This window comes from Pituophis catenifer, unplaced genomic scaffold, assembly GCF_029215685.1.
Source record: "Pituophis catenifer annectens isolate HBS135680 unplaced genomic scaffold, rPitCat1.0.hap2 SCAF_2, whole genome shotgun sequence".
NCBI classification, from domain to species: domain Eukaryota; kingdom Metazoa; phylum Chordata; class Lepidosauria; order Squamata; family Colubridae; genus Pituophis; species Pituophis catenifer.
This window is the reverse complement of record NW_027256882.1, coordinates 266,766,497-266,790,116: the sequence shown is the minus strand read 5'-3', so window position 1 is coordinate 266,790,116 and position 23,620 is coordinate 266,766,497. Positions and strand designations below refer to the sequence as shown.

At 42.1% G+C, this 23,620-nt stretch overlaps 1 protein-coding gene across 4 annotated transcripts in view; it reads left to right on the top strand.

Annotated features, from left to right (window-relative positions):
- The first annotated feature begins 286 nt into the window (after nucleotides 1-286).
- KIF2A (kinesin family member 2A) overlaps nucleotides 287-23,620 on the top strand; it is a 57,910-nt gene continuing 34,576 nt past the window's right edge. For all 4 annotated transcript variants that reach the window (XM_070938859.1, XM_070938857.1, XM_070938858.1 and 1 more), the window contains exons 1-3: nucleotides 287-575; nucleotides 13,488-13,582; nucleotides 14,553-14,669. In XM_070938859.1, the coding sequence (XP_070794960.1) occupies nucleotides 512-575; nucleotides 13,488-13,582; nucleotides 14,553-14,669 (276 nt within the window). In that variant the 5' untranslated portion in view covers nucleotides 287-511. The remainder of the gene's footprint in view (nucleotides 576-13,487; nucleotides 13,583-14,552; nucleotides 14,670-23,620) is intronic.

Below are 23,620 nucleotides of genomic sequence, written 5' to 3'. Positions count from 1 at the left end.
TGCACCTGGTCGGATAGATTTCCTCGTCAACCCCAGCACGCTGCCGACGAGGAAGCGAAGCCGGGGGCTGGAGTTCAGGAGGCGGAGAGCAGAGCCCGTCCCTCCTCCCGCTCAGCGCGGCGGCGCCGCCGTAGCCAGCACAGAAAGCACCGCCGACGAAGCGCCTGGAAGCCGGCTGGCTGGCGGGCGGCGGCGGCCTCCGCGGCGCCCCACGCCAAACTCTGAAAGCCCGCCGCCCGCCTCTGCTCCTCCCACTCCTTCAACCGATCCTGCCGTGACGCCTCCATTGTGTGCGCAGCGGCAGCGGCTCCCGGCGACTGTTGTATCCGGCCGGCGCCTTTTTCTCCTCCTCCTTCCTTCCCCCTCCCCTTTTCCCCGTAGAAACTGCTGTGGCCGCCGCCGCCGCCTCTTTCCCGCCGCCCCTCCCGCTTCTCCTTTTCCTTCAGGCGGGCGCCCCCCGCCTCGCCGCCTCATCTTCGGTGTCTCCCCCTCCCTTTCACTCGATGACGCGATGGCAACGGCCAACTTCGGCAAGATCCAGATAGGGATCTATGTGGAGATCAAGCGCAGCGATGGTGAGCCGGGGAAAGGGGGAGGGGAGGCGGAGGACAGCAAACCGATGAATGGGTGGAAGCGATGCCGGGGGAGCTGGAGTGGAGGGGCCCGCCCTCCTCAACCCGGAGCGGCCGGGGCCGAAGGTGGGCGCGGGCCCCGAGGAAGGAGCAGCGTCGGCGTCGGGGCCTGTGGCGTCGGCCCCCGGTCGTTAAGGAGATTTTTATGTCGCCTCTTGCGGCGCGGATGGGGCGGTGAGGCACCCGGGGTGGCAGGCTTGCGCTGTCGCCGCTGGAGACGGCAGAGGAAAAGGGAGGTTGCTGCAGTGCCGTGGGGAAGGGAGGGCGCGGAGCCGCGGGGAGGGTTTGGGGGGTGCGGAGTTGTAGGGGAAGCCGCCTCAGGGATATGGGGGAGGCTCTGGAAGGGCGTGGCCGAGGAGGCCGAAGCCGGCCGGTTGGAAAGGCTGCTGCGCGCGGAAACTTGGGTTAGCAACAGGAGTATTTTCGGCGGGCGATGGGGAAGCATATGCAGGAGACCCAAGGAGAATGCAGGTAAGTCTCACGTGCGGCTTCTCCGAGGTGTAAACCGGTATTCTGGGTATCCCCCAATGCGTTCGGTTTTCCTTCCGTTAAAAAAGCAAAAGCAAATGGAGTGACACCCCACTATTGAGACCGATGTCATACAGGGTGCAGTAATTAATTTAAATAAACGGGATTGTTAATCTCTCGTAGAGGCAGCCTCATATTTGCATATACTACTCCCCCCGGGAGGGTGAAGTTCCTGGATCGATCCCGGGTGGGTTTTTTTTTTTCCTTCCTTTTTTTCCTTCCTTTTTTTTTTCCCCTTTTCCCCATTTCTGCCCTGTGTCTCGTGGCAACAGTGTGTGAAAAAGCCTTTCTAACGATGCGGATGAAGTTTGTAGGCGTGGGAAGCTTTTGGTGAGATTACACTTGCACGGTGTGGATAACAGCGTGCGGAGGGTTGCGTGCAAAATGAAGCTCTTGCTCAGCCATGATGAGTGAGATGCCATTGGATGCTCCTAGTAATTTTTTTTGATGACGCTGGGATGAGGTCAGTTTTAAATTCGTTTTGGAAGGGTACCTATCCGATACTGCTTCGTGTTTGCGAAATCCAGGAGCTCCTCACAGGTCTAGAAATCGGAGGTTTTCATGAGTACTAGTACTTAGTACGAGTATTGAGTACTTAGTACTAAAAGGATTAAGAAATAAACGCTATTGTTAACTGTGCTTTTTCTCTTTCAGCATTTTGATTTGCGCTCCATACACTTTTTATTCTGCAGTTCTAACTGCATATTGTTAGTGTTTGTCAGAGGAACCTATAGCGTTAATTAAGCAGGCTTAAATGAATCAGGTTAAAATTCTTGGTTTTGTTATATTTTCAAAGTGATTCAAGGAATTTGTTCATGCTTTACCACAGATGATAAAAATGAGTATATGTCTCTAACAAAATGCTTTTGTCTGGATCGTAATGTTTAAATATATTCTTGTATTCTACTAACTGTAAGAAATAGAATTATAGTTGCTTACCACCACCAGTGAAAAATGATGGGATGAGTATCCCTGAGTATCTTTGGTTGGATAGGTTCCTGACTGGCTTTAAATAGTTCCATATCTACATTATCAAATAGTTTCAAATAAATTGTTTTATTTTTGTAAGGAATGTTTCTTGTTTTGTGGAGGGTCATTGTCAGTCATCTCTGCTAACAATCTTTTGAATTTTTTAAAAAGTAATTAACTTGTTGCCTGCTGTTTGGGAAAAAAAACTGTAAATGCTAGCTCACAAATATAACTTTTGGTAGATTTTATTCCTTCTAATTCTGTAATGAAGCAGGAATCGGAACAAATAATATTTAACTCTAAGCAGGGAAGTTGTAAAAGCATTCTGAAAGAATGTAGAAGCAAACCACTTCCTTCCTATTGCAAAGAAAACATAGATGAACTCACCATCAGCCAAGCTCAGTGTGGATGCATTGCTAATATAACTATGACTCGCAGCTTTAAGTCACTTAGGGAATTAAGAAACAGTAGAATATATATGCTGGTGAGTTTCAGAACTTTGATACAACTTTGTAATAAGGCACAGCACACACTCATGTTATTTTCAAAAAAATCACTAACAGATTACAGGTAGTCCTCACTTGCTGTCCACTTATTCAGCGATTATTTGAAGGTAATATACAGTGGCACTGAAAAACAAGTCTTATGACTGGTGTTTGAAGTTGTGGCTGTCTATCCCTGTGGTCACATGATTATAATTTGGGGCCTTGGCAACCAGTTCACATTTATGACAGTCACAGTTTCCCATGGCTACATGATTTCCATTGTGACATTCTCAACTGATGTTTGGCAAGCAAAATCAATGGGAAGCTTAAAAGAAGTTGCTCCTCACAGTTGTAATGTCACACTTAGCAACTTGTGATGATTTGCTTAATGGCCATACCTGGAACTGACCCCTTGAATTGACCTCACATGGTATCAGTCTTAACTACCATACCATTTAGCACCTGAGTTGTCAATTTGTCTTATAGTTGATAAGTGAGGACTACCTGTATAAATGTTGATTAAAAATTGATAAATAATTGAATAATAGTTTTTATTGTTTAAGCCTGTTTAACTTACTGCATTGTGTTAAGATACTTCCAGATATAAATTGGCTAAAGTTTGTAATGCAGCAGTTACAATTTATATAAATTGTTGATGTTTAAACCAATTTTTAGGAACATGCCTGAAGGTCTAAAATCTAAATCATTAAAAAGGTACTTGCCAATAAGATATTAAGTTTTGTACCACACACTTGATAGGTCAGTATTGACATGAAAGTGCCACCCATCAAATATAAAAGGATGATGAGATTCTGAGAAAGCAACTAGATATTTATAATACTTGGATTAGTTTATATTTGAAGGCATGGTAAAGTGTAACTAATCAGCATGTACTCATGGACCTAATCAGTTTGTCAATGATTTGCATTTCTGTAGATCAGGAGTCAGCAACCTTAAATACTCAAAAAGCCACAAAGTTGCTAACCGGAAGCCCCCCGTTCAATTCTGGAGCCAACTGGAAGTCCGGTTCCCTCAGCAGAGTCTCCTTCTAGCGCGGCATCTTTTTTCCTCTACTGACCGGAAGTCCAGTTCCCCCACCATAGAGTCTCCTCCTAGAGCAGCATCTTTTTTCCTCTATCTGTCCTAACCAAAAGCCCTATCAGTTGTGGAGCTGACCAGCGACAGGGAGCTGCAGCAGAGGGATGAAAGACCCACATACCGCCCCTGCCATAGACTGTCTACTATAGTAGAAGAATGTTATTGGTCTTTTTCCTGAAGTGTAATCAACTTCTCTGTCTACTCAAGTATTCCATGTGCACCATTGCTTACATTTAGAATTCAGGTAATTTAAGGTTATTTATAGCAAAGAACTGACAGGCAGAGAAAAGATTAAATACTCATTTCCCTTCCTAATTCTCTGACTTTGATCCTTGTCTTGAAGTAGTTTTTCCTGTTTAAAAAGGAATTATGGTAACAGCGCCTATCTACAATATGAGGAGGATAGGGGAGAATACCACTATCGTAAAATAACGACCGTATTTTTTGGAATATAAGAAACACTTTTTCCTCAAGTGGGTGAAAATTTCGATGCGTCTTATAGACCGAATACAGGCCTGTTTTTGGCCACCCGAACCCTCCGCACATTACGTTTTCTCCCTCCTCAGCCCCCAGAAGCACTCTGCAGTGCTCTGCACGTCCTGTTTTGCCAAAAATGGGCCCATTTTTGGGCTCCCGAACACTCCGCACATCATGTTTTCACCCTCCCCGGCCTCCAGAAGCACTCTGCAAGCAAAAACAGGTCTGTTTTTGGCTAAAATGGGATGTGCGGAGCACTGCAGAGTGCTTCTGGGGGCTGGGGAGGGAGAAAACGTGACGCGTGGAGGCCAAAAACTATTTTTTTCTTGTTTTCCTCCTGTAAATCTAGGTGCGTCTTATAGTCCAGTTCGTTTTATAGTCTGAAAAATATGGGTGAATCTTTTTGCACAGAATATCTGACTGGATAGGTCTAATCTTTTTCCATTTTTTTAATATTCTAGTTAGTGGGACCACATATAGTGCTACTGTTACTCTACTGAATACTGTATCGTTACTACTCTAGTGAAGAGCCGATGCAGATACATGAGCTCAGGACCAGAATTATAGCTTTGCTTCCCTAGTGACATTTGGGTTTACTGTTAATTTCAGTAGAAGTAGTAGATGTACATAGATTCAAAATTATGTTGAAACTAATCCTATTAAAACTATTAAAATTGTAATGCATTCCTGTATAAAATTATAAGTAATAAGGCTGCTAAGATCATTCTGAGGAGTGCTTTCTAGCAATTTCACTGAATTTTAGCAAAGCCATGTGTTTACTGATTCATTGCAGTACCAAACCCAATTGAATTGCTTTCTGTGTATGTACATGTGAATTAGGAAGGCCCTCAAAGCAGTCAGTGGTTATGACTCAGTTACACTTCATTTGCAGTCTTAACTGAGTCGAAGAAACATATTTATACTCTCAAAATGTTATTTCAAATATATTCATATATTTTCCACCCAAGTTTTGAATGCAAAAATGGAACAAATATGCATTCTAAAGAATAATGGTATTTCATTACACATTTTAGTAAGAAGTGAAAATTAGATTAACAAAGATGTGAACCAAATAAGAATTCTCACCTCTCTTTAATGGATAGAAACCTCTTTACCATTATATTTCTACCTTCGTTGCATGTTTTTTTCTTTCCAGAGTGCAGGTTTCTCATTTTTTGTCCAGTTCCCTTCAGAAAAATTAATCTTTTGATATTGAGTAAATTATTTAGTTCATGATTGTATCTCTGAAGTGAAATGTAATGTACAGGTTAAACCCTTGACTTACAACAGTTCATTTAGTGACCGTTCAAAGTTACAATGGCACTGAAAAAAATGACTTTTGACCATTTTTCACATGACTATTGCAGCATCCCCATGGTCATGTGATCAAAATTCAGATGCTTGGCAACTGACTCATATTTATGATGGCTGCACTGTCCCGGGGTTATGTGATCACCTGTTGCAATCTTCTGACAAGCAAAGTCAGTGGGGAAGCCAGGCTCAGTCAGCAATTGGGTTACTAACTTATCAACTGCAGTGATTCACTTAACAACTGTGGCAAGAAAGCTCATAAAATGGGGCAAAACTCACTTAACCAATATTTCACTTAGCAACAGAAATGTTGGGCTCAATTGTGGTCGTAAGTCAAGGACTACCTGTACCTGTCAATACAAAATGGCAGAAAAGTGTTTTAAGCCATCAAGGTCATGTAGGCCAGTCAGCTGTTGATCTGCTGATTGCTAGAAATATATATATATATTAACTTACTGTCAGAATCTGTGGTCCTGTAACATCAGTTGATTGCCCTGCCTTCTGAATTGAGACAAAATAGGTCTTGATTTTCTTTGTGGCATGATTTTGGGTATTTAAAAACTGATTATTTTTTTTTTTGTGGCTAGCCATACCAAGATCCTTCTATTCTCATAGGTCTTATTTCCAGTTTCCTTATTCAACATCATTCTTGCTGTTCTCTAATAGTGTTCTTAATCCTTAAAACATAGTGTCCTTAATTGGATAGACCGTCCTATAATTCTAATACCCAGCATTTATGAGTGTTTCTAGTTCTCTTACCAGTATTAGTATGATGGCTTCCAGCTCCCATTCATTGCCCTAGGAAAACACACTTCCTTTTAATAGTTACTTCCATTTGCTGGATTGTTCAGTTATAGTTATAGGAAAATCAAAAATAATCAAACCTGATTTTCCTGTCTAGGTGCCTCTACTGAATAATTGCTAAAATAACAGCATATGGAATGATGTACCCAGATGTAGGTGTAGGTATAACTGATGGCCAGTCAAGTTTTCATCCATTAAGATGAACATTGATTAGAAAATTCTGTAAACTAGAATATATTACTGGAAGAAAAAGTTGAAGTCAGAGAAGCAAGGCACACATTAGTATTGTTATTCAAATGACTGGCAGATTTTCACCATACTTTATTTCATCAAAATTTAGGTTGCTTTCCACAGGTTCCTCTTTGCCAGACTCTGGTGATTCCTGTACTCCATTGCTTGCTATGGATTTTCATTTGGGATTGGATTAGCTGTCTTTGGACCATCAGGTATAGTTCAAAACTGCCCCTTTATTATCTGACAGTGACATTTTGGGGAACAGAAGCAATTCATTGCATCATTTTCTTCTATGATTTGGGGACTCTCCAGATCCCTAGCATTCTTTCTATTCCTTTATTCCCACAGAGCATGTATTAAGGTTTTCAGCATAGGAAGTAAAAAGTTCAGAAACAATAAACCCTCTCAGCAAATGCAGTATAAAATTGCAAAGCCTGACTGCAATATATGGTATTATTTCAGGTTTGTGACATTCCAACTATTTTTGCAAATTATCTTGCTCTAGAATCATTTCAATATTTAGCTGAAAGTGGTAAGCATTCTGTGGTAAGCATTCTGTTTAAACAATGCCTATACATAGCTTGATCTTTAAGCATCTTTTCATAGGCACTATTGCAACAGCTTCAGCATTCATTTTTGAAAATGTTCTTTGGGGAATATTTCATTCATTATTACTACAAAAGTCTTATGCTTGCCAAAAGGAAAAAAACACCATATTTCTTCATAAAGATGTGACTAGAATAACAAGAAGTCCAGGCTTGGAGTTAAATGTAGAATTGACCATATTGTAAGAGATATTTCTTAGATAAAAGCATCTAAATGTGTGAAAGTATCATTAAGGTAAAGGTAAAGGTTCCCCTCGCACATATGTGCTAGTTGTTCCTGACTCTAGGGGGTGGTGCTCACCTCCGTTTCAAAGCCGAAGAGCCAGTGCTGTCCAAAGACATTTCCGTGGTCATGTGGCCAGCATGACTAAACACCAAAGGTGCACAGAACCCACCAAAGGCGGTCCCTATTTTTCTACTTGCATTTTTTTTTACGTGCTTTCGAACTGCTAGGTTGGCAGAAGCTGGGACAGGTAATAGGAGCTCACTCCATTATGCGGCACTGGGGATTCGAACCACTGAACTGCCGACCTTTCCATCGACAAGCTCAGTGTCTTAGCCACTGAGCCACCGCATCCCTTTTGAAAGTATCATTAAAAACCCCATTATTGGAAGAAAACTGAAATATGCTTGCTAGGTATTCAAGACTTATATTTTTCTCAGAAACAATTTAGTGACTAGCATACTTACTTAATCAAAGCCATATATACAGCTTTCTGTGACCTGTAAATTGTTGTTCATATGCAAACACTATTGGTAGAATCTTATAAGATCTTTTCCAATTTACATAGTATAAGCCATTTAGCAGAATGCTTTGCTCAGTGTAAGAATCAGCCAAATCGTTCTCCACAAACAGCTATCCAGCCTTCATCTGAAAATCTCCAATAAACTTTCTGAGCTGATTGCTGCACTATTTAACAGCTACTGCCATTAAGAAATTCCTCCTAGTTAATAGTATTTAGCCTGAATTCTTGCTTTTAATTTCAATTTCTTAGTTCCAGTCCTACACTGACCTTCAATAGATAGCTGATTCTTCACCCTGTTCTTTGTGACAGCCTTTTAGATATTTGTAGACAGCTACTGTATTGTTCCTTAGTCTTCTCTTTGGCAAGTTAGGCATGTCTAGCCACCCAACACCTCTCTTACAAACGTTTCTAGCTTTTCCATGTCCATTTATATATCTAAAATTTTGCATAAACCCCCTGTTTAAAAAAAGCCTCAAAGTAATTAAAATATTCAGTCAATACTTTTTAGTCTTATTTTACTCAATTCTTCAAACATAAAACATACTAGCTGGAGAATTCTGGGAGTTGAAGTCTTACATCTTAATGTTGCTAAGGTTTAGAGTAGACACATAGGTCTAACCTGTACGAAATATAGTGGTGTTTATTACTTCCTTTGATCTGGATGCAGTGATTTGCTTAATGTGCTCCATGCTTACATTGGCAGCCCATTGGTGGTCCACTAATACATCAGGGATTTCTTTTATACATTGTCAACAAGCCATAGCTTCCAAATTTAACCCTGCAAATGTAATAAGCAACCTTTCCATCCTCTAGGTCAGGGGTGTCAAATTTGTGTCGTCACGTCATCACGTCGTCACATGATGTATCATGACTTTTTTCCCTTCGCTAAACGGGGGGTGGGCAGCTCGTGACGCATCCAGCCCTCAGGCCATGAATTTCACACCCCTGCTCTAGGTCATTTATAAGGATGTGGTGTAGCACTGGCAGTGGTGGGTGTCCTACTTGATATTTCCTCCCAGGAATTGATGTAGCTCATTTATGAAGAAAGTATGGATAACATTGTTTAAGTAGTTGTACATTTACTGAAATACAATACTGCTGTTTATAGTTTAAAATCCATTTTCTTAATTTTTATTTGCTCTTTTTGCATGACATAAAAGAACTAAACTACTCTATCTAGTCCTTAATGCACGAACCTATTGAGGCGCTATACACCTGCTGTTATTTCTGTCTCATAAGAGAAAATAGTTGGGTTAGGGTTAGGGGTTTCTCACCATTTTTGACCCTTGTAGAACAACTGAATTATTTTTTAACCTCATAACTATGTTGAGTGTTATATGTCCAATAAAAGATGAAGAAGATATTTATCAGAAGATGTTTATCCATTTAAAGCCATATTTATAGAAAGTATTAATATAAATTATTGCTGTTTTTATTATTTCATGTAATAATATATTAATGGTATCATTAACAGAAGCAAGGATTGGGTTGGTCTTGGTTTAATTCTTTTACAGTGTATGAATTTAAATCTCATTTTAGGGCCTTTTTGTTAACTGAATATTTTTGATCACAATTCATTTGTGAGCAGTAACTGGATAGAAAATTGAGGTTACAAAGTGTATGGTTGTATATGCATGGAAAAATGCTTGTGTCTTGGGCTCTAAAAGTTGTTTTATCAATTTATACTGAATTAGAAGCATGACCAGACAAGATAGTCAAGGTTTATTTTTTAAAAGTTGAATCTTAATATGAAATTGGATAAATTTGTATCTATTTAATAGGTTGATGTATTTTTCTCTTTTGAAAAAAATATGCATTTAAGAGAAATAATTTAGGCTAGGGTTTTATGAGATCTTAGTGTTGGATAGTTGGTTTTCATATTTTTATTTTCTATGGGGGTAATCTTCCCCCACCCCCACCTCCATTGTTTCGATCTCTGTTAAGTGTTTTAGTGTAGGGTTTTTAAAAATAATAGTAGCATATGTGCAGAAAATCTGCCCCATTACAGAAAGCTTTATATATACATATATACACACAGAGAGTATATCTGTTACAGTTTTTTTCTTGCTGAAGTTTTGAGCTGTCTAACTTGTGGTTACTATTTTCCCAGACTTGAGGGTTAGAGGCATTTGTTCAGTGTTTCCATAATTATTCTGTCTGGCCTTAAAATTGGTTGCTGCCTTGCCAACTTCAGCCTTTACAAGGATTATAAAGAAATCCATGGACTAGATTTTGAAGATGAAAAAAGCTTATCCTATAAGGAAGGTAGTGGCAAGCCACTTCCGTATTGCTGCCAAGAAAACTAAATGGGTCTATGCCATGATGTTATCAGGAATCAAGGTAGACTTGATGGAATTTTTCCCTTTTATCACAAAGACTTTTATACCAGAGATAGTCTCAATGAAAAGTTATTTCCTAGTTTGATAATTTCTCAAAACTTCTTCTGTTTACCAAAAAGCAACACAAAAGCATGATTATCAACATTTATATTGCAATAAATCTTTGATTTAAAAGAAGTTTGTCTTGGCATCCGTATGGAACATATGAATGGCAGATCTACCAGTGGTGATGTGATTCTACTTGTCTTCAATTATCTTGATGTTTATGAGATTCATTTCCATATAGAAATATTAATTTCTGCATTTGTGATACATTCCCTTGAATTACTCTGTATAAACAAATGTACCCAAAGTGATGGAATCCTCTCCCATCTAATGTCTCCATTTTTTAAACTGATAATTTTAAACTCAAAAAGCACTGTCGATATTGGGAGAGGAAATTTCCAATATATGATATAGGGCTGTTGCCATAAACCATCCTGACAGAAAATTCTGGAAATTATTTTTTTTATTTTTTTATTTAGTGTCTTTTATGAATAGTTATTTTCTTAATATATATATATATATACTAAAAAAACTGTAATAAAATAATATTGTATGACAGCAGAGTTCCCCAACCTTTTTGGCTTTGCACTGACTGCTGTTTACACAACTGGGGATGCGTGTGCGCACTCCTGCCACTTCTACGGCCCGGTTCCAAATGACTCAATGCCTGGAGATGGGCTGTGGCCCAGGAGTTGAGGACCCCTGTATTACAGAGATCAGATAGGATACTTAGCTTTCCTGACAACAGAACATACTATTTGTTACGGGGGAAATTCAAGTTATTCTAAAATAAATCTACTTTATGATTTTATTGATATTTGTCTTTTTTTATATATATGCTTCTTTGAATCTCAGGGTAGGTCACTTCACCCAGTTTTTAGTCTTGCTTCTGTAGTTATGTTATTTGCAGGACATAACTTAAATCTAAATAAAGATAGACTTTATCTAGCAACTGAATTAAGTTCATTCACCAAGAAGAAAAATATGTTTTGTCTTCAGCAGTTATTTTGAATGAGTTTGTTAACAAGAGAAACAAAGAAATGGATTCAAACTGAGGGAATGAGCCTGGATTCCTTACACTTCTCCAGATGAATCTGTAAACATGTACAAAGGAGAAAAAATTCCCAAAAGAAAAACAGCTGTTTATCTGATAAATGAGAAAGCAGAGCTTGCTTTGGCTTTGTGTATTGTGTCATTTTGAAAAGGATTAGATATGATTGGTATCTGAAATAAAAGAAAATACAAACACTAGAGGTGTTTTTTTTTTTTTGTTTTTTTTTGAGGAATCATAGTTCTTAATAGTGTTTTCTTTTGGTGAGTGTAAATCCTATAGAGCAGGGGTGTCAAACTCACAGCCCACAGGCCGGATGCCTCATGCGCTGGTCACGTCTACCTCTGGTTTAACGAAGGGGGGAAAGTCGTGATATGTGACAACGTGACGTTGCGAGTTTGACACCCCTGCTATAGAGGTAAATATTGAGTGCTTCTTGTTAGCCATTCCATGGGGTAAAATAATTTAATTATATTCATGTTTATGAAAAAAAGGTTTGCAGTTGGTAAAATCATTGGAGAACTAATTTTACTGTCTGGCCAAATGCTCCAAATACTGAATGAGTATGTAAATACACAATTCTACTTTTTTAGTAGTTTTTAAAGAAAAATACTTTTATTTTTAAATATCAGTCTCTTTTATGTACTTTAATAGATGTGTAAATGTTCATTATTAATTACTCATGGCAAGCAATCCCTGTCTTTCAAGACGTAGGCAAGCAAGTTTTTGTAAATTGAATGGTGGTGGAAATTATTATTTTCCCTTTTTTTTCAAGTATTAGGATTAGGATTATTTGAAAATAATTCAGAAGTGTTTCTGAATGTGTGTACATAGCATCTCTTTAAGACTGCTGCAATTTTAAAGCATCCATGTGACTCAGAAAAAAGATCTATCTGCTTTAATGAATTGACTCAGTAAAGCTGCCATGTCTGAAAATAAAATTTTGGATGCTCTAAAGAGGTCTTGTGCTCATTTTTCCATTCATTCTGAAGTACCTTTTCTGAATTTTTTGAAGCATGTTCAACCTTATTTTCTTTCTTTTTAAGCGGATTAAAGAGGGACTCACTCAGCAAATGCATAAGTAGCAAATGCATAAGCAGGCTTTTAAATCTTGAAGAAGTCATAAGAAAATTAAAACCCATGGTGATTATAAAGATGAGACTTCGTTGAATTTTATAATGGCCACATTAATGGCTCAGTATGATGAAACCCACGACTCCCAAGTCATCACAAGCGGCTACAAAAATACCAGTTTTTGCTAACCAGAATACACAAGGGTGAAATCAAGATCTCTTTAATTCAGAGATAATTATCTGGATTCTACATCCAGCTGCCTTTTGACTGCAGTGTCTGCCACAAAACATGGAGTGTCAGTTAATCTGGTCACTGGAAGTGTTCTCTCTCATAAAGCTCATTGATGAACACCAACTAGCAGTCAGAAGACATGACTTCTCACCCCATGGATAGACTTAACCATTATTTTAACGGGGAAACGGTGAGCATCCTGGACAAATCAGCTACCCATAGACACATAGAAATAAATACATTTAATGTATAAATACATTTATACACTATTCAACGAGGACTATAACAAGCTAAAAAGGAAACAAAGTCCAGAACATATGGTTTCTAGCAGCCTACAGCCAGAAAAGCACACAAACTATTCAAACAGAAAACTACCCTAGTCAAGGAACTACCAAGGAGAAAACTATACCCACCATCATTGGCAAGGCAAGCAACTGTATGTAAACAAGGTGCAAACCCCACACTCACTAACACTGAAGATGTTACAGTACTAATGAAATGTCTGCGTGCAAACAGTCAAGCTCAGAAAGCATCAAGAATTCAAAAGAAAATATTTTCAGAGAAAATATATGGAAGGAGGACTTATGAGAAGGGTTTTTATGCTATATAATGATACTTTAGTTTCTACTATCAGCTTAGGGAGAAAAGGTCTCCCAGATAGAGCATAATGGCAAATAGAGGTCAGCTTGGTTTCTTCAGTTGGCTGAAGAAGGATTAGGTACATGAATCTTTCCCAACTTTCTATTATTACTCAGAGAAAATAGCCTGGGTATTAAGAGCCATTGTACTGCAATATGTTGTGACTCTTTTTAAGAATCTTTTGATCATATTTTAAAACTTAATATATTTTTCTTCCAGGTCGAATACATGAAGCTATGGTAACATCTCTAAATGAGGATAATGAAAGTGTTACTGTAGAATGGATTGAAAATGGTGATACTAAAGGAAAAGAGGTATGGTCTTTTTAACCATCTAAATGTTATGAAAAATGAAATTCTTCAAACACAAATACAGTATCACTTCGTAGAAATATTAAATAAAGTTGTATAATATGAATTGCATTCAATGAAAACGGTAACAATATGCTTCAATGGTATTTTGTATGCTTTTTAAAAATCAGTCTAATAGAAGAAATAATTAAAATTTCATCACCAGCTGAATTTGCAAGAAATAGCTTGACACAATACAGGTAGTCCTGTATTTCTGTTGCTAAGCAACTTGGCCTTTATTTGCCAGAAAGTCACAAAAGATGAACATATGATCCCGGGACATTGCAACAGTCATAAATATAAGCCAGTTGCCAAATGCCTGAATTTTGATCACGTGACCATGCAACAATCATAAGTTTTGAAAATGGTCATGAATCACTCTTTTCAGTGCCTTCACTAAAAGAACTGTAAGTTGAGGACCACTTACCACTTATTAGCATGCGTCCTTGAGACATGTATATTTTTGATTATCTGAAATGTAGTTTCCTTTATTCAAGGAAAAGGACTTGGAACACAGTTGGGAAGAAATATAGTCCCCTGTATTATCAAGATAAATATTCATTTGTTTGAGTAGAAAGGCAGTATGTCAACTAAATAAAAAGGAAATAGAGCAGTTAGACTTATATCAAACAATAATATATCTCTGATGAGACTGTGCTGATCAAGAATGTGGCAGAAGACAGCTGCATTCCCTAAAATTTCAGAATTGAGCAAAAGAAGCACTTCTTTTTCTATGTCATTAGAGAATGTCAGTAACACATTGTGCCCTAATTTATTAGGTTTTGTTGGTTTTTTTTTAGAAAAAATGAAAACCTTTATGCCTCATGATTAAACCTTTATTTTTTGGTAGCAATGTTATATAGGGACTGTTTGTTGAAGAAAGGCAAGTAAATACTTCAATGTATTTATTTTAAACTATTTTTTCTTTTAAAAGATTGACTTGGAGAGTATATTTTCACTTAACCCAGACCTAGTTCCTGAAGAAGATGATCCTAGCCCAGAGACTCCTCCACCTCCCACACCTTCAGCAAAAGTAAACAAAATTGTGAAGGTTGGTAATGTATATAAAATTTATTTAGTTGAAGTTACTGTACCTCATTGTGCCTCTTGGTTTATAATTATCTTTAGTTTAGAATTGAAATTTAACAATGTTCTGATTTTTAAAAAATAAATGTTAAAGACAATGAAATAAGATTTCTTTAATTTTGTTCTCTGTTCAGCAAATGTTCCTTGTACCTAAATCCGTGATGGCGAACCTATGGCATGTGTGCCAGAGGTGCCACACAGAACCATCTCTGCTGGCACATGCGCTGTTGCCCCAGCTCAGCTCTCCGTGGCTTTCTTTCGTGAGCTTCTGTTTCCCTGCAAATGACAAAACAGAAGCTCGTGAAAGAAAAAGATCTTGCCGTGCTGCCGGTGTTGGGATGCCCCGCCTCCCGCCAGCCAGCTGGTCTCTGCTGTGCATGCGTGCGCGCATGTCTGCTCATGCATGCGCATGATCACTCACACATGCATACCTTTCAGTTTGGGCAAGTGCGCGCACGCAGTTTGGGCACTCGGTGTCTAAAATATTTGCCATCACTGACCTAGATGCATAGATTAAAGACAGCTTGTGTGTGTATGTGTGGATGAAGTGTTCTGCAGAGAAAAATAATACAAATTTTAAGTTAAACATAAGAAAAACAGAGAAAAGGTAATAGAAAAGTGAAAATGAAATAAGGAAAAGAATAAAAAGGAAATAGAAAACAAAATAATACAGGAGTGGATTACAATCTTCTTAACAGCAGTTATAAATATTTTACACTTTATTTTCTCTAAGGTTACATCAAAGTATTATTTCCATATATCTACCCTTTCTAATAATCAAATACATAGTCTATTTGTTAAATTTTCTTTTTTTCTTTTCTTTATTCCAATAATTAAAAGTAGTTGATCTTTCTCTAAACAACAAGCTACTTTTACCACTCCTGCTTGTTCCATAATTTTCACTAATCATCCCTCTGGTATTTCAGAATTTTTCTATTTTTGTGCATATACTTCTTTCACAATAGTGATTATATATAAAAATAATCTTCCATGACTTTTTTCTAGTTGTATGTGAATCCCAATAAAAAAGTTGTAGTTTCACTTTAAACTTTAAAAATGTTTGCTTCAGTATATGCATTTGAATCCAAATTTTTTACATGCACCATGCATGATAAAATGTCCCTTCATGCTATTCACATTACCAACATAAATTTGAAGTACCTTTTCATGTTTCAGATAATTTTTCTGAAGTCATTAGTGACAGTACATTATTTTATCAAAATTTTATTTTAGATTATAATATAATGTGAATTTCAGTCATTACAACCAGCTGTTTTTCCACTGTTTCAACAATATGTTATCTCCCAAATCATAATTTCCTCTCTAGATTCTTTAAGATTTATTGTAAGATTTATTCTTTCATCTTTACTATCTATCTTCTATTCTTACTCATTTTTAATATTTTTGTAATATTTCTGGAATAATTTCCTTTTTCTGAACAATCTTCTCCTTCCCTCACCATGTGTTGTAACTTTTCTGGAGGTTGCCATTCTCTTATTTATAATCCAAAACTAAAAGTAAGTCAGTTACAAAAATGAAGGATGACTTATCTCTCTTTTTTCTTGTTTAGACTTCTCTTTGTTCTTAAAACTTTAATCTAATCTGTATTTCTGTAGTTGTAATAACACAGCCCATCATGTTACATCTATCTTCTTGTTTTATAAATTCCACCAGTTATCTTTTCCCTTTGATGTTAAAAAGAAAAACCAGCATTCACATGAAGATCTGGCCTGTTTATTTAATTAATTCTGAATAGTACTAAAGCACTTTCATCAAAATATTACTTTTTCAAATTTATACAGTCCTGTTTATCTGTCTATAACTTTCTTAGTCAAAATCTTATTAAGTTCTTTGCTGTTGTTTTAATGTCTTTTAAAAGACGTTTTGTCTTTGTTTTACTTTCTGTAATTCGGAAGGAAGGCTGGTTCTTTGACAGACTGTTTTCTTTGTCCAGTTGTTTTCAAAGACCCCTTTTTTACTGTAAATCTATTGTATCCAAAAGTGTTTAAGAAAGCGAGGCTTTGGTGGAACTTAATGTCCTTTAAAATGTTACACATTGTATGTGCAAGCGCAATGTGTGTGTAAGTGCTGTTTTTCCCTCATCTCCTCAGCCATTTTCCAGAGCGCTGCATCTACACTCCATAGCTGGGTTACTTCCTCACGTTCTGACATCAACTGAGTGGACTTTAAATTTATTTCTCCCTCTCTCTGTGCTCTGGCCACGCCCCTTTGTCCCATGATTCCTCAGTCTTTCAGTTGCTGACAGACTGAGGTGGAATTTTTCTCTGTGCTCAAATTCTTTCTATTTCTTAGTTTGCTTAGGTAATTTGGTTATTTTTGATTTACTTTTTTCCCTTGTTCACGGTGGAGAGAGGAAGATTTCTGTTTGTTTGAGCCGACAGTCAGCTGTGTGAGCACAGTGACATGTCTGGAGGCTCCAGGCTGTCCCGTTCCTCAGTGTGAAGACAGCAGCCGGACTCTGACCCCTCGGAGCGGATCCGGCTCAACTTGTAGCCGCCGGTGTGTGCGTGGGCTAGGCGTCTCGCCGTCACGGTCCCCACCACCTCAGATTGGCGCTCAGAGGTTCGGCATTGCAAAGGCGGCATCGGAGCGGTTACACAATTTTCGTGTTTGCTCCGTTATATTCACTGTGGGCTCTAATTTGGTGGTTGCCCTGTCAGTTGCTACTGCGGGCGCCGCCGATTACAACGAGACAAGGACAGCGACAACCGGCAGAGCGGTCCTGCTCGGCTCCTGGCCTCAGCAGCGAGGTCTCGGCAACGTGAGTCCGCCATTTTACTGTGACGGTTGCGGCCACCATTTTGGTTGCCCGTTTGCCTCACCCGCCATTTTGTGTGCCATCCGCTCCGTGAATCGGTGGCATTGAGGGGAGGGGAGTTCCCTGGCTTGTTCTAGGAGCCCCATACCTAGCAGGAGCTTTAGGTGCCCCACACCTTCTGAGGCGCCTCTGCATGATTGCTGGCCGGCCGGACTGTGCCTCTTGCCACACCTTGAGTCTCCTTCACTGCTCCCTAACAAGGACAGTCTGAAAGCCTTTGGAGGGCCTTTGGTCTGACTTTGTATGCTGGTGGTCGAACTTTGGGGATACTTAGTCCCACCTGTCTTTGTCTGACGCCCCTTCCTGTTTAAAAAAAAACAAAAAAAAACCCCAACAGGACTACCAGGCCTTTATACCGCCATGGCGGATTCGTCCCTTTCTTCCAACCTCGAGCGGGAAGAGAGCCCGCCCAGGGTCAAGGCGCACAGGAAGGGGGCGGGTAAGCGGTCTGCTCCTGTCAGCCACAAGACCCATCGCTCCAAGGCTACCAAGGCCGTTGACAAGGACCCTTTGCGGCACCACAAGGCATTTGAGAGACAATATGACAAGGCCAGGCAAGCGGCATCCTCGTCTCTTGCCATGGACTCAAGACCCCTTCAGCCAACATCTCCTGTGACCACGCCATCAACGTCACAGAACGCTTCTATGGCTCCACTGTCCCTTACAAAGGGGGTCTTGCAATCTATGCCAGACGTTTCTTCTGCTGGTTTGGACTCCTCCCATCCTCCTCGTCGCCAGCCGCCTGAGGCTACCTTCACTCCTACTGCAGCGGGGCTCCATGCAGCGGATCCACCACCTGTAGCCCCTCAACTTGACGTTTAGGCCATGCTGTCCACGGCCTTATCCAACATCCTGGTGGCTGGTCTACAACAAGCCTCTCAGGCCCCCCAATCGAGGCCGGCCCAGTGGTTGGCGCCTAGTCAGCCATCACACAGGCCTCGTTCACCACAACGGAGGGAGTCTGACTCCTCTGGGGACTCGGACCAGGCAGAAGACTTCCCTGAGGACTTCGAGTTTTCTGAAGACGAGGGCTTGATGCCAGACTCTCCTGCCTTTACTGGTCTCTTTCGCCCTGCGCTGTTTAAATCACTCCTGCACAAGGCGCGCCTCACAACTAATCTAGGGGCGGTTGGGGCACAGGCTGCCATTTCTCAACCTGAGGCAGGCCCCCATGATGCCTTATTTAAGCAGGCCAAGCAGGAGAAGAACTACATTCCATGCCCCCAACTGTTTGCAGACATCCTTCAAATGCCGTGGGGTCAACCGGGGTCCTTAACAACCCCCAGTAATCTGGACAAGAAACTTTATTGCCCGGTCCCCGAACTGGATGCTCTTCTGGACTTACCTGTAGTCGATGCTCCTGTGGCGACTCTCGCCTCACCTTCAGTCATTTCCTCGGACCCCTTGGACGGTCTGAAGTCTGAAGACAGACGCGCGGAGCTCGCCTTCCGCAAATCCCACCAAGCAGTGGCCTGGGCGGTCAGAACAGCGATGGCCACGTCATTTTTTAACCGGGCATCGCTTATCTGGCTGCGTCAATTGCAAGAAAGGCTTCCTCCTGAGGAGACCAGATTGCATCAAGACGTTAATAAGATCATTGCAGCCACCAAATACTCAGCCAACGCTTCTTTAAACTCAGTTACATTTGCTTCCTGGGCCCTTGCCTCGTCGGTCACCTCAAGGCGTCTCTTCTGGCTCCGTCACTGGAAGGCCGATGTAAAAACTAAATGGAAGTTCGCTTCAGCCCCCTATAAGGCTCCCAACTTGTTTGGTGCTGCACTCGATCCAGTCCTTGTCGAGGACAAAGATAAGCGCAAAGTCCTCCCGTCCGCCTACCGCAAGCCAGACAGACGTTACACTCCTTACAGCCAACGGCAGCCCTTTTGGACCTTCTCTGGGCCCGGGGGGGGTCCCTTTACTTACCGTCAGTCATTCCAGTCAGGTGACTGCTTTTCGGACAGACAACAGTTCCGTGAAAGGGGAAGGCCTCAACACGCTTTGAAGCGTCCTTTCCATGGCTCCGGCTCTAAAACCTTCCGGCGAGGCAAATGATTCTCAACTGCCGAGCCCCATCAGCGGACGGCTCCAGACATTTCGCCACCAGTGGGTCCTGTCAACGGCGGATGCCTGGGTGCATCATACGGTCTCCCAGGGCTTCTCTATAGAGTTCACTGACACCCCCCCGAGTCGCTTCATACGATGCCCAGTGCCCCGCTCTTCAGATCTGCGATGTCTCATGTCAGCAGAGATCGAGCACCTTCTGAACATCAAGGCGATAGAGGCCGTACCCGGGGACCAATTGTGGACCGGATTTTACTCGGTGCTTTTTTTGGTACCCAAGAGCTCGGGGGTTACAGGGGTGTCCTCAACCTGAAGCATCTGAATCTGGCAGTTCACTACCGCCGATTCAAAATGCATTCCCTGCGGTCGAGCCTCGCGTCAGTGCAACAGGGGGACCTCATGCAATCCGTAGATCTTCGTAAGGCCTACTTACATGTCCCGGTGCATCCCGCCCATCGCCGATTCCTGAGATTCGAGTATGCGGGGACGCACTACCAGTACTGTGCAATGCCATTCGGGCTTTCTTCAGCATCCCGTGCCTTCACCAAGCTGATGGCAGTGGTGGCAGCCACCCTCAGATCTGCCCCGGTGAGGATCCTGTGTTACCTTGACGATATCCTGATTCTCTCGTCGTCCCGGGATCAGGCAACACAGGACAGGGACCGGGTGCTCTCAGCTTTTCAGAAACACGGCTTTTCAATAAACTTGGACAAGAGTCATCTCGTTCCCTCCACATCCATCCTTCATTTAGGATCAATAATAGACTCCACCACAGGTCAAGTATTTTTGTCCCCGTACAGGGTTCGGAGCATCAGGGATTTGGTAATCCGGGTCCTAGCTCAGAGATCCGTTTCCCTTCTGACGCTTTCTCAACTGCTCGGAAGCTAGTCTCGTGCTTCAACATTGTTCCTTGGGCCCGCAGGCACTCCCAGCCGTTGCAGTGGCTCATCCTCTCTTATCAGCAGAGCGGCTGTTCCAACTCGGGGAGGAAGATACTTGTACCTCCTCAGGTTCGTCTCTCCCTTCGGTGGTGGCGGTCGCCAGCTATCCTGCAGGGCTGTCATTTCCTGGTAATCAACCGGCTCGTGCTGACTACCTACGCCAGTCTTCAGGGCTGGGGTTATCACCTTGCCAACCAAGTGGCTCAGAGTCAGTGGTCGCCGTCGGAGAAACTCAACAGCATCAACTTCCTCGAGCTTTGGGCGATTAGTCTAGCCCTTCGTCACTTCAGCCTCGCCGTGCAGGGGTCACATGTCCGAGTCCTCACGGACAACACGTCAGCCAAAGCACATGTGAATCGGGAGGGGAGGATGAGGTCCCGCTCCCTGATGGTCGAGTCGGAAAGGCTTTTCAGCTGGGCAGAACATTACCTTCTATCGATACGGGTGGATCATATATCCGGGTTAGCCAACGTACAAGCCGACTGGCTCAGCAAGGAGCGGATCGATCCTGCCGAATGGCAACTTCAGCCTCAGTTGTTTTGCGAGCTGTCAGCCCGCTTCGGGACTCCAGTCATGGATCTGTTTGCAAGTCCCGCAAACGCCCACTTGCCTCGATACATAACCCGTTACCAGAGTCCGCTGGCAGAGAACACGGATGCCTTACGGTGTCGTTGGCCTCCCGGCCTCCTATACGCATTCCCTCCAATCCCGCTCATTCAGAAGGTCGTACGGAAGATGATCACAGACAGGGCGGAACTGTTGTTAGTGGCACCCAATTGGCCACGCTGCCAGTGGTTCGCCGATCTTGTGGAGTTCTTGGTCGAAAGTCCGTGGGTGATTTCCCCCACATCGGATCTCCCTGTGCCAGGGGGCCATCTGTCATCCAGAGCCTCAGTGGCTCCAGTTGGCTGTCTGGCATTTGAACGGGTCATCCTGAAGAGAGATTGACTTTCTGACAAGGTAATTGGCACGATCCAAGCCTACAGGCGGCCGTCAACGACTTGGCTGTATGAAGCGACTTTGCGAGCATTTTGTTTCTGGTGTTCGGGACACCATGTCTATCCGACTTTGGCGGTTATCCAGGATATTCTCGAGTTTGCAGGAGGGCTTTGACAGAGGCTTGGCCCCAGCCACCTTGAGGTGTCAGACTGCCGCCCTATCGACGGTCCTTTCTTGCCAACCTTATCAATTTCTGTCTCATCACCCCTGGATCTGGGGATTCCTGCATGGGGACACCAATTTGCGTCCTCCCACAGTGCACCAATATCCCTCTTGGGATCTTCCACTTGTTCTCCAAGCTCTGACCGCACTGCCGTTTGAGCCTTTGGCCTCTGTTTCGTTGAAATTTCTTTCCCTCAAGGTTGCCTTCCTCCTGGCCATTACCTCGGCCCGGAAGATCTTGGAGCTCTCTGCCTTATCTGTTAGGAAAGACCTGTGCATCTTTTGGCCCAACACGGTGGTGCTTAGACTTGATTCGGTGTTCACCCCAAGGTGAACTCGTGGTTCCATCGGGCCCAGGAGATCATCCTTCCTGACTTCTGCCCTTCCCCTAAACATCACCGGGAGGTCCTCTGGCACACGCTGGATGTCCGCCGTGCACTTCGTCACTATCTTTGTCGAACGGCCTCCTTTATGAAGACGGAGGCCATCCTTGTCTCCTTTCACCCCGCCTCCATGGGGCAAAAGGTTTCCTCGTCCACGGTGGGCCGCTGGATTAAGGCCTGTATTTCATCCGCCTATGAGCTTCAGGCAAGGCCCCTTCCGGGCAGGATCCTTCCTCATTCCACCCGCAGTGCTGCAACATCGGCGGCGTGGGCGACTCAAGCATCGGTGTCGGACATCTGTCGGGCGGCCACGTGGACTTCCTTGTCCCCGTTCATCTGACATTATCGGATTGACTCATACGCTTCGTCGGAGGCGTCTTTCGGAAGGGGGGTGTTGTAGTCGGTCATCTCGGCCTCGGCTTCGGGGAGCAGTCAGCTTCCCGCCCCTGTGGTTTAGGCTTGGGTATATCCCAGCTATGGAGTGTAGATGCAGCGCTCTGGAAAACGGACGTTGTCTCACCTGAACGTCCATTTTCGGGGCTCTGCGGCTACACTCCATTCCCCCCCCCATTTTTCTTATTGGGTTTGGGCTTCCTGCTCTGTTCCTGTTTTTTTCAGACATTCCGGGGATTGTTGCAATTATTGTTCTTTGGACGGTTCCACGTTTACTGTGCTGCGCCTTCGTTCAAGACTGAGGAATCATGGGACAAAGGGGCGTGGCCAGAGCACGGAGAGAGGGAGAAATAAATTTAAAGTCCACTCAGTTGATGTCAGAACGTGAGGAAGTAACCCAGCTATGGAGTGTAGCCGCAGCGCCCCGAAAATGGACGTTCAGGTGAGACAATGTCCGTTCTACCCATGAGAAGACTGTTAGACTTCCATCCCACAATTTCACAAGAAATTGCAATTTGGGATGCAGGTGGATCGATCTCCCAGTCACAAAAAACCATTTTTAGCGATGGCTGCTGTTCACTTTCACAGTGCTGTCTCTGCTAGTTCAGAGATATCTAGTCCACCACAGAACCTCATGCGAAAGCCCAACAGCTATGCTTTATAACAAATTACTAAGTGGAAGAGTGCGATCAAGCTGTCAGGGATATTTTACGTCAAGAGTTCTTCATCTATATTGAAACCATTCCAGCCTTACAGAAGATAGTAACAGTACCCTTTATGTAAAAAGTTGAAGAACGGGAAGTAATTTTGATATGGATTATAGTGTCAATGTGTTCATAGCAAATTGTAAGGCTAATCTAAGTATTCTATTATTAAATAAAAAAAACCTTATCAGCTAAAGAATTGATTGGTATGGAAAGAGAGAGAGAGATTTCCCTGGTCAAGTGCAGGGCAAGAATTAAACTCTCCTATTATTTATTTATTTATTGAATTTTATTTGCCACCCATTTGTAACGAAACAACTCTGGGCAGCTTCCAGCATTAAAACATTAAAAGCCTAACAAATAAATATCTAAAACAATAGTCCTATAATATTGAACTCCTTTGTAACTTCTATTTACAGTTCTAAAATGATTGA